At 41.8% G+C, this 10,000-nt stretch overlaps 1 protein-coding gene across 1 annotated transcript in view; it reads right to left on the bottom strand.

Annotated features, from left to right (window-relative positions):
* Window positions 1-5,757: 5,757 nt before the first annotated feature.
* The window catches only part of LOC125038154 (MOB kinase activator-like 2), an 18,674-nt gene continuing 14,431 nt past the window's right edge, over window positions 5,758-10,000 (bottom strand). Inside the window, exon 4 of the mRNA XM_047631501.1 lies at window positions 5,758-10,000. This exon is cut by the window's right edge and continues 239 nt beyond it. Within this exon, the coding sequence (XP_047487457.1) occupies window positions 9,665-10,000 (336 nt within the window). The 3' untranslated portion in view covers window positions 5,758-9,664.

The raw sequence follows: 10,000 nt of genomic DNA, 5'->3' as shown, positions 1-10,000 counted from the left end.
TACATAGGGAACATAGGGGTGGATTGGAGTGTGACATCAGATAGGAGTGTGTTAGACGGGTGTGGTCAATACGTAAGCGGGCGAGAGCCGTCTCCCAACGTCTGTTCCGATGAAATGGAGCTGACCAGACTTGACCAGAAAGATTGCCATCGGTTATACAAGGTCTTAAAGTGGGGGTAATAATCTGTGGCTGGGATACGTGAGAAACGTGGTTGGTGTGATGTGGACATGGCGGCGTAGCGTGCTAGAGTATCTGCCTGTTTATTGCCGGGGATTCCAACATGGCTGGGCACCGAGCAGAATTTGATTGTTTTATGGCGTATGGACAGGTAGAACAACCAGTTCTAGATCTTACAAACAAGGGGTTGGTCGATTGTACTGACAATGAGAGTTAGTGAGTTACGGAAGTCAGTAAAAATTGTGAGAGGAAGAGGGGAGTGAGTATGTGTTTTTAAGGCAAAATACTCAGGAAAAGGCCTCCTGATAACTATAATATATAAGTTTCTCCCATTATCTCGGTCTTCCTACACGCAAACTATCAGTAATAACATTTTATAACCTTTAAACCTCATTTATGTGATCCTCTAGATTTTTAGATTTTCATTTACAGTTGTTCCATAAAGACTCCGAGGCTGTAATGGGGCCAATTTTAACTTTCCCCGGATCTGACATGGCACTTAATGGCGTTGAAGTTCATATTTTAAGTACAACTCCATGTGAATAAATGCTCATTGTCCCTCTGCAGGCTTTGGCTTGAAACGTCGATTATTACCGTTCTGTAAATATATTCAGAAATCTACCTTATTTGCGACCCAAAATCGTCGCTGGAAGAAATATATATCATCGGTGCCAAGACTAAGTGTTCCAGTATTCCGCTAATTACTCATCTCCTTGCAGTGCTTCCCACTAATTACGGTTTATTCAAGATTTAGCATATGTGTAGCGCATTCTAAAATTTTGCTAACCTAACAAATAAGCATGATACATAATGAATTTGAACTCTATACATAACCTTAAAAAGAGCTGTTGTTCTGGACCAAGCAATGATCTGGAGCTAAAATAAATAAATTAATGGCTAAATACATCCTACACTAAAGGATATTTAATTGGGGGGGGGGGTCGTTTCCCCTGCTCACTTTCGTTAAATATCGGCGTCTAATATGTCTTCTCCGTTCAACTTGACTCCCCGTTTATATCTTAGAATTATTTTGTTTTCCACAATTATCTTTTTAATAGTATTTCTTCACCGTGATTTTCTTCTGTAACTGACAGCAGGGCCAACCTGTTCCATTACCAAATGGACAGTATTGTAATATTGTGTTGAGTTTTGTAATGTATAGCCTTGGCCAACACCAATTTCCTCTTTCTGGCAGTATGATTGTTTTCTAGGTAAAGGCAAGGAGGATGAAACATTTAATATTCCGTATTCCGCGACCTCTCTACCCAGAGACTGGAAATTGTTTTACGCCATTTTATCGGATGTGATAACAACTCTACTTAATGGTACAGGTGTACACACACAAATTTCTTCCTGTTCGTTAACCGGGATGCGAAACAAAGGACTTATGTTATGTGCGGTTTCTTATACAAATTATCAACGCTTTGTTTTAAGGCGTGTATGCTTGCTGTTAAAAAAGTATTAACATAACTTCCTAATGTTGGCCATACTTGAATATTGGAACAGAGCATCATATACTTTGAAAATAATGGTCATCATATCAATAAAGGAATTGTGAATATTATACTTTATAAAATAACTAAGTGCAATAAACAGGCATCTGTTACGTTTTACATGGTATACGGGTGACTAGTCAAGTACCTTACATATTCAGTTTCTCGGCATACCGTCATCATTACTTTGCATTTTTTGTTTTTGTTTCAGACTTATTCTGCCAAATTAACATGCAAACCGTAATGAATGAGAAACAAAGTAAGAAACAGAAAAGAGAAAGAGAAACAAAGTAAGAAAGGAGGAATTGAGGAGAGTGAGGGAGGGTGAGAGATAATGAAAGATAATGAGAGTGAGAGAGTGAGAGAGTGAGAGAGTGAGAGAGTGAGAGTGTGTGAGTGTGTGAGTGTGTGAGTGTGTGAGTGAGTGAGTGAGTGAGTGAGTGAGTGAGTGAGTGAGTGAGTGCGTGAGTGAGTGAGCGAGCGAGTGAGCGAGAGAAAGAGAGAAAGAGAGAGAGAGAGAGAGAGAGAGAGAGAGAGAGAGAGAGAGAGAGAGAGAGAGAGAGAGAGAGAGAGAGAGAGAAAGAGGGAGGGAGGGAGGGAGGGAGGGAGGGAGGGAGGGAGTAAGGGAAGAGAGAGAGAGAGAGAGAGAGAGAGAGAGAGAGAGAGAGAGAGAGAGAGAGAGAGAGAGAGAGAAGAGAGAAAGAGAGAGAGAGAGAGAGAGAGAGAGAGAGAGAGAGGAGAGAGAAGAGAGAAGAGAGAGAGAGAGAAAGAGAGAGAGAGAGAGAGAGAGAAAGAGAGAGAGAGAGAGAGAGAGAGAGAGAGAGAGAGAGAGAGAGAGAGAGAGAGAGAGAGAGAGAGAAAGAGGGAGGGAGGGAGGGAGTAAGGGAAGAGAGAGAGAGAGAGAGAGAGAGAGAGAGAGAGAGAGAGAGAGAGAGAGAGAGAGAGAGAGAGAGAGAGAGAGAGGGAGGGAGAGGGAGAGAGAGAGGGGGGGGGGGAGGAGAGATAGTAAAGAAGGAGAAGGAGAGAGAAAGAGAGGAAGAGGGTGAGAGAGAGAGAGAGGAAGAGGTAGAGAGAAAGAAAAAAGGAGAGAGGAAAGAGAGGAAGAGAGGAAAAGGGAGAGAGAGAGAGAGAGAGAGAGAGGAAGAGAGAGAGAGAGAGAGAGAGAGAGAGAGAGAGAGAGAGAGAGAGAGAGAGTGAGAGTGAGAATGAGAGTGAGAGTGAGAGTGAGAGGGGGAGAGGGAGAGGGAGAGGGAGAGGGGGAGAGGGAGAGAGGGAGAGGGAGAGGGAGAGGGAGAGAGAGAGAGAAAATAGGAAAGGAAGGTGAAAGAATGAATAAAAGCAGGGAAGGAGGGAGTGAGAGTGAGAATGAGAGTGAGAGTGAGAGTGAGAGTGAGAGTGAGAGTGAGAGTGAGAGTGAGAATGAGAGTGAGAGTGAGAGTGAGAATGAGAGTGAGAGTGAGAGTGAGAGTAAGAGTGAGAGACAGAGAGACAGAGAGAGAGAGAATGGTTAATGGTTAATGGTTTAAAGCAAATGGTTAATGGTTAATGGTTAAAAGCAAAATAAATGTGCTAGACATCTAAGGTTATGTAGCACTATAGTAAATGGTAGTGAAGGGTGGTTGAGTTAGTGATTAGTTGTCAAAGTTGGGCAAAGGAATTGACGAGTAAATGGGTTAAGGTTGGGTAAGGTAATGTATAGGGGTTAGATCAAGTGAAGGATGTATATGCATTTGAGGAATGAAAATAGGTTGTCAAAGGGGAAAGTGTGAGAAGTTGTGGGAGGGATCAAGAAAAATCGGTCCCATTTGGATGGGCTAAATAGATTATTTAAGAATTTTGTAGAGATGGGGTAGTAGAAAGACGGGGGCATGTGGAAGAGGGAGTAGTGTTGAGGGAGGGTGTTATGGGGAGGTGAACAATAAGGTTGTAAGGTAGTAATAAGGGAGGATGGGGTAGTTGATGAAGAAGGTTGTGGGGGTATAGTTGTTGAAGTTGAGCATGTTGGGAGTAGAAATGTCTCCTAGGGTGTTGATTAGGGTGGATACTGTACTAGTCGGCATTGAGGAAGGGGTATTAGTTGTAGTGTTCAGAGCCGTGGTCAAAGGAGAGCCTGGGGTCAGGGAATTGGGCGAGTTTGAATTGGTGGAGCTATTTGATGAAGAGGCAAGCCTCATTGCCTCTAATAATGGTATGGTTATTCATTGTTGGCCATGATAAGCCTGGAGTATGTTGGGGAGAGAAACGGTCCACCCTAAGGGCTAGACAACTAAAGCAGGGGAATACCGTGCCCATGGCTCCCTCAGGCCGTTCAGGACTGGCACAAAGTCAGCCTTTCATCCTTTCAGCACGGCTCTCACACCTTAGGAAGTGGATAGTAGAAGGGGTTGGTGAAGGGACAGAAACGAAAAAGTAGGAGGGGAAAAAAAAAGATCATGCAAAATTTGTTGAGTCGAGGGCTGAGTCCCAAGGTTGGGGAGTTCCCCAGCATTGGGTCCCAGTCTCCGCCTCTTAAGCCCCCCCACGACAACAACGGGCAAGGGACTGGGGGGGGTTAATGGTTAATGGTTAATGGTTAATGGTTCAAAGCAAAATAAATGTGCTAGACATCTAAGGTCATGTAGTACTATAGTAAATGGTAATGAAGGGTGGTTGAGTCAGTGATTAGTTGTCAAAGTTGGGCAAAGGAATTGACGAGTAAATGGGTTAAGGTCGGGTAAGGTAATGTATAGGGGTTAGATCAAGTGAAGGATGTATATGCATTTGAGGAATGAAAACAGGTTGTCAAAGCAGAAAGTGTGAGAAGCTGTGGGAGGGATCACGAAAAATCGGTCCCATTTGGCTAGGCTAAATAGAGTATTTAAGAATTTTGTAGAGATGGGGGTAGTAGTAGGACGGGGGCATGTGGAAGAGGGATTGGGGTTGAGGGAAGTAGTGTTATGGGGAGGTGGACAATAAGGTTGTAAGGTAGTAATATGGGAGGATGGGGTAGTTGATGAAGAAGGTTGTGGGGTAAAGTTGTTGAAGTTGAACATGTTGGGAGAGTAGAAATGTCTCCTAGGATACTGTACTAGTAGGCATTGAGGAGGGGGTATTAGTTGTAGTGTTCAGAGCCGTGGTCAAAGGAATGCCTGGGGTCAGGGAATCGGGTGAGTTTGAATTGGTGGAGCTATTTGATGAAGAGGCAAGCCTCATTGCCTCTAATAATGGTATGGTTAATGGTTAAAAGCAAAATAAATGTGCTATCTAATAATGGTATAAAATCTTTATTGTTGGCCATGGTAAGCCTGGAGTAGTTGGGGAGAGAAACGGTTCACCTTTCAGGGTCCCTTGAGGGGTAAGGGCTAAACAACTAAAGCAGGGGAATACCGTGCCCATGGCTCCCTCAGGCCGTTCAGGACTGGCACAAAGTCAGCCTTTCATCCTTTCAGCACGGCTCTCACACCTTAGGAAGTGGATAGTAGAAGGGGTTGGTGAAGGGACAGAAACGAAAAAGTAGGAGGGGAAAAAAAAAGATCATGCAAAATTTGTTGAGTCGAGGGCTGAGTCCCAAGGTTGGGGAGTTCCCCAGCATTGGGTCCCAGTCTCCGCCTCCTTAGCCCCCCCACGACAACAACGGGCACGGGATTGGGGGGGTTAAAAGCAAAATAAATGTGCTAGACATCTAGGGTCATGTAGCACTATAGTAAATGTTAGTGAAGGGTGGTTGAGTAAGTGATTAGTTGTTACAGCTAGGCAAAGGAATTGGTGAGTGAATGAGAGAGAGAGAGAGAGAAACAAAAGAAAAAAGAGCAAAAGGAAAATAAATAGAGAAAGAGCAAGAAAAACAGGAGAGGGGAGAGGGTTGGTGGGAAGGAAAGAGACTTAGACTGACACAGAGAAAGATAGAGATAAATCAAAAGACTTTCTTTTAATTTCTCTTTTTTGTTTTAGACTTTTTCTGGTCCCCACTTCTCAAGCGACAAATGTTAAATAATAGGCAGTATAATTAATTTCAAGTTGTTTGGAAAGTGTCACTAGTGGGGGATTTAGCTCTTGATATATAAATCATTCACTTATTTATCAAACCTTGGTTAATAATACAAAGCACCAGTGCAAATTATTTTTATTATTATTTTTGCAATAATAATTATTCCTTAAAACATTTCCTGTCTCACTAAGCTGATCAAAGGATCAAGAGTATCACAAGGATTAACACACACGTACAAGTGCCCTTCTCTATCTGTGCGTTCCTCCCCTTCCTGCTCCCATACTTCAGTTCCTTTCCCTGTTATATATCCCACCCTCTTTTTTCTATGTTTCCTTTCTGTGTGTCCCTCTACCCATCGACTCCCTCCCTGACCCAAGGAACCTTGCAGCTATTTAGATATTATTATCTCATTTACTCATTACTTCTTATTTTTTCTTGTCTTCATACATTTTCTTTTAAATCTAATAAACTGATAAAATTTCTATGCTTTAGTTTGGAATATTTCACAAATTAATGCCCTTAATAGGGGGATGAAATTTACAATGCATAAATATAAAGATATTATACACAAAAGAACCCTATCAATTCATGAAAAACACACAATCATGGGAAAAGAGCTAGACGGACTGACTTGAGAACCAAGACAGTTACCACAGATAGGGGAATGGAAGGTACTGCCTTCAGATGAGGAACACACAGTAAAATAAAGATAGGCACACTCACGAGGGCGGCATGACAAGCCAAGATCTGCTGCTGGGGTGGGAGTCAGCCTGGGCTGCCCTAACTCTCAATACTACACAACCATTGCTACCACAGCTACAGAATACATAACGTCATATCCCAGACCGCCATCCCACACCACCACCCACTTCTAGAACTCTGCACACATTCCATACATATCACGAGGAAGTCAGAAAACAAGTAAAATGCTTGTCATCTGCCAATTTTTCAGCAATAATGACAATGCTACTGATTCACTCAATTCAAAAAGCCACGCAGCTTTTCTCCATTAAATCAAGTAGTTATGACAGAGGCTAGGAAGGCATGAAGATAGTGTTGCAATCATTTTGTCAACACCAAATCAAAAGAATCCTTTTACAGTTCTAACCAAGGGGAGTGTAATGAACTAGATTAAACACAATACAGGTTATCATAGGAACACAAGTTTCTAGAAAAGGCATAAACATCTGGGCTACAGGTAGTTTATCACTATCTTGAAGGAGGGCATAATACAGCAGCTAACTTTACTTCCTATAACTGCTTACTAAAATTTGGTACCCAAAATTCATTGATAACCTAATATTTGGGAAGGTCAATCCTGAGTGGCAAAGCTTAGCAAAGTGAAGCATTAGATGGCGAGCGCAGGTGTGCCACCATGGGCCTGGCCTAACACTGGTACTCAAAAAGGCCACCAAGCAAGTATGTTACTCTGTGTCTGGCTCATCATGGCACCCTTACATAGTCACCATAAAGATGTATCACCATGAGCCTGACTTACAGAGGTACTCTACAAGGCCATCAAGTAGTTGTGCCTCTGTGGGCCTTCCCGTACACTGGTACTCTACAAGTCCACCAAGTAGATGTCCCTGGTATTTAATGCAGCCATCAATTATTATAGTCACACGTCCCAAAAATGCCTCACCTATCATGATCAGCAACATCAGGCTTTCAATAAGCATACATTGCCCTGGGAAGCTGTAAAAGACAGATTCATAATGCATGATATGGTAGCTGTCTTTGTATAGCAAGATGCAAGTGAGCTTTGGGAAGCCCTGGGCACCTTCTACCATGGTACTGGTTGAGGCAGGTTGCTCCAAGGCAGTTAACTGGAGCAAGTGGTGGGTCCTCATATGCTGAGGTATGGATAGCTGGGTAGGTTCTTCACAGGTGGAGGCAGTGACCATTGGGTTGGTTGCTTCCAAGTAGACATACATGCAGAGGGTGGATTTCTCATTATGAGAAGTGGATCCTATGCGGATACCTCCTTTGCAGAAGTACTAACTGCTAGGTGGGCTCCTCTCTCATAGAGGTATTATCCCATGCTGGATTCCTGCCTTGTGGATTACAGACCTCTGGGTTGACTCTTCTTATACCACTAGGATCACCACATAACAACTTTTCATTATATACATCTCAATCAAACATATTTAGGAATATACCTGTCATCACTGATAATATTTCACTAGGCAAACAACATCAGCATATACAGTATTCTAGACTCTGCATATCACTCTATAAATCCTTGCCTGCAAGATCTAGCTTGATTAGAAGTAATCTGAAGCTAACAAACAAGGTAAAAATAAATAATCATAAAGTACATAACTCACTTGGACAAATAAATTCCCTGCAACAGCCTGGTGTAGTAACAGTTTTGATGAGGTTATAAACATAATACCGATGTAAAACTAAGGGCTGGGGATTGTACAGGATTATGTAGATACTGTCAGGGTATGAAAAAGTTGAAACAGACTCTGTACTGTTGAGCTGTAAAGACTGGGTAATGTACCACAAGGGCTGTCTGGATAAAAGATAAGGGTGCAACAGTCAGATATTATTTGGGTGTAACAATGCTGTGTCTCTAGGATACCTCCTTGCTCCTTACATTTGTCCATTATTGTCACATTCAAAATAATGCATATCTGATTCCTATAATTTTGAAATGGTACATCATTTCATTACATTATATCTTATACAGAAAAATTATATAAACTAGATAGATGAACAAAACTTCATTACATTATACAGTTAGTACTGTACTATGATATCAAACATATGTCAGTTATAAAGGGCAGGAATCTCTCCTCTGCAACACCTCATTGGTAAAATGAATACCCAGGCAGTCATGTTCATGTCCCTACCATATCAATAGGGGCATACCTCTTCTGTGTATCCATTAATTGTAATTAATGGGATATCATAAGGACACCAGGGGAGCTTAACTGTGAGCATTGCTGGCCTGGGAATTCCAATGTGGTGTTGCAAACATTATCTTCAATCTATTATCTTTGCCTATCTATTTGGGGGAAGATATTGAAGTGTTATTTAGAATATGTATCATCTACAACTGCTGAAGCTAACCAGTATGTCTTATACTTCACATGGTTGAGGTAATTCTTAGCAAGTTGCTTTGTGAACCAACCAAATTTGCTTTATTATTCCCTCTTATGCTTCATAATTAAGTACATGTTCAATACAGAAAGGTACAGCAAACCTTTCAAAATACCAAGACATTTTTTCATAACAGAAGGGAATACTGAATGTGCATATTAATCAAAGAATGTTAATGCGTACTGGTAACTAATAAACATAAATGCTTATGTGCTCTCAAAATGAAGAAAGTAAAAATTAACAATAAAAGGGAGAAAAAAGAAAAAGAACTAAAAACATTCTTGGGAAAGTTTGTACTGCATATGGAAACCTACCAGGAGACACATCACATATCGACTAGTGAGGACTTTTGAAGCCTACTTACATTATAACAGAAACTTGGTCGGAAAATTATGAACATCACAAAAACTAATTCTGAGAACTGATTTTCCAACCAAGCACCTAGACATGAACCAAACACCAATGTGTTTATCAGGCAAACCAAACTTTAACTCAATAAAAATACCTTTTTTTTTGTCAAATACAGCTAAAATCACAAGAATAAAGTTTTCTTGATAAACATTTTGCATCTACTTAAAAGCTTGCTTTAAGACCATGTATTCACCTCTTGTTAAGTTGCTCTCCTTGAGTGTAGGTGAAAACAAAGCACTTTATGGTGAATGTGTGCTCATGTGATAACGCAGGATAAATATAAATAGTATTTGTATAGCAATAGTTATCTTCTAGGGACTTTACAACACATATGTACACAACATATCCCTAGGAACCCCTGCCTAGCATCTCCACTGCATGACCATGCCCATACACGGCTAAGGCTAAGGTGCTGCAACCGTGCATGTTGCTACCTGCAAAGGCAGATCTGCAATGAAGGCTAGACTAGGGCACCCGCATACATTGGTTCTCTAGCTCAAGGGATTACTATGGCCGAGTGTCAGGCACCGCCCCCGTGTCTGGAAGCAGAGGCGCTGTTGCTCCTGCAGAAGAATCTTCTGTTGATGCCATTACACCACTGCTGCTATCACTGGTGATAGCTGCTGTGTCAGTAACACTGGAGGATTCTTGATCTTCAGAGCTCGGACATGTTCCACCTTCTCTCTCTGATGATAACGTATTAACTGCTGTACTGGTGTCACCACTGCTTGCAGCTGGACTACCACTACAATCTAATCCAACTATCTGACTACAACTGGTGGTGGATGAGGTGGTGGTTGTTATCGTGGTGGTTGCTGTTGTGGTCGCATCTGACTGCTCACT

Source organism: Penaeus chinensis, chromosome 3 (assembly GCF_019202785.1).
Source record: "Penaeus chinensis breed Huanghai No. 1 chromosome 3, ASM1920278v2, whole genome shotgun sequence".
Lineage (NCBI taxonomy): Eukaryota > Metazoa > Arthropoda > Malacostraca > Decapoda > Penaeidae > Penaeus > Penaeus chinensis.
Note: the sequence above shows the minus strand (reverse complement) of the source record. Positions and strands in the feature narration are given on the sequence as shown.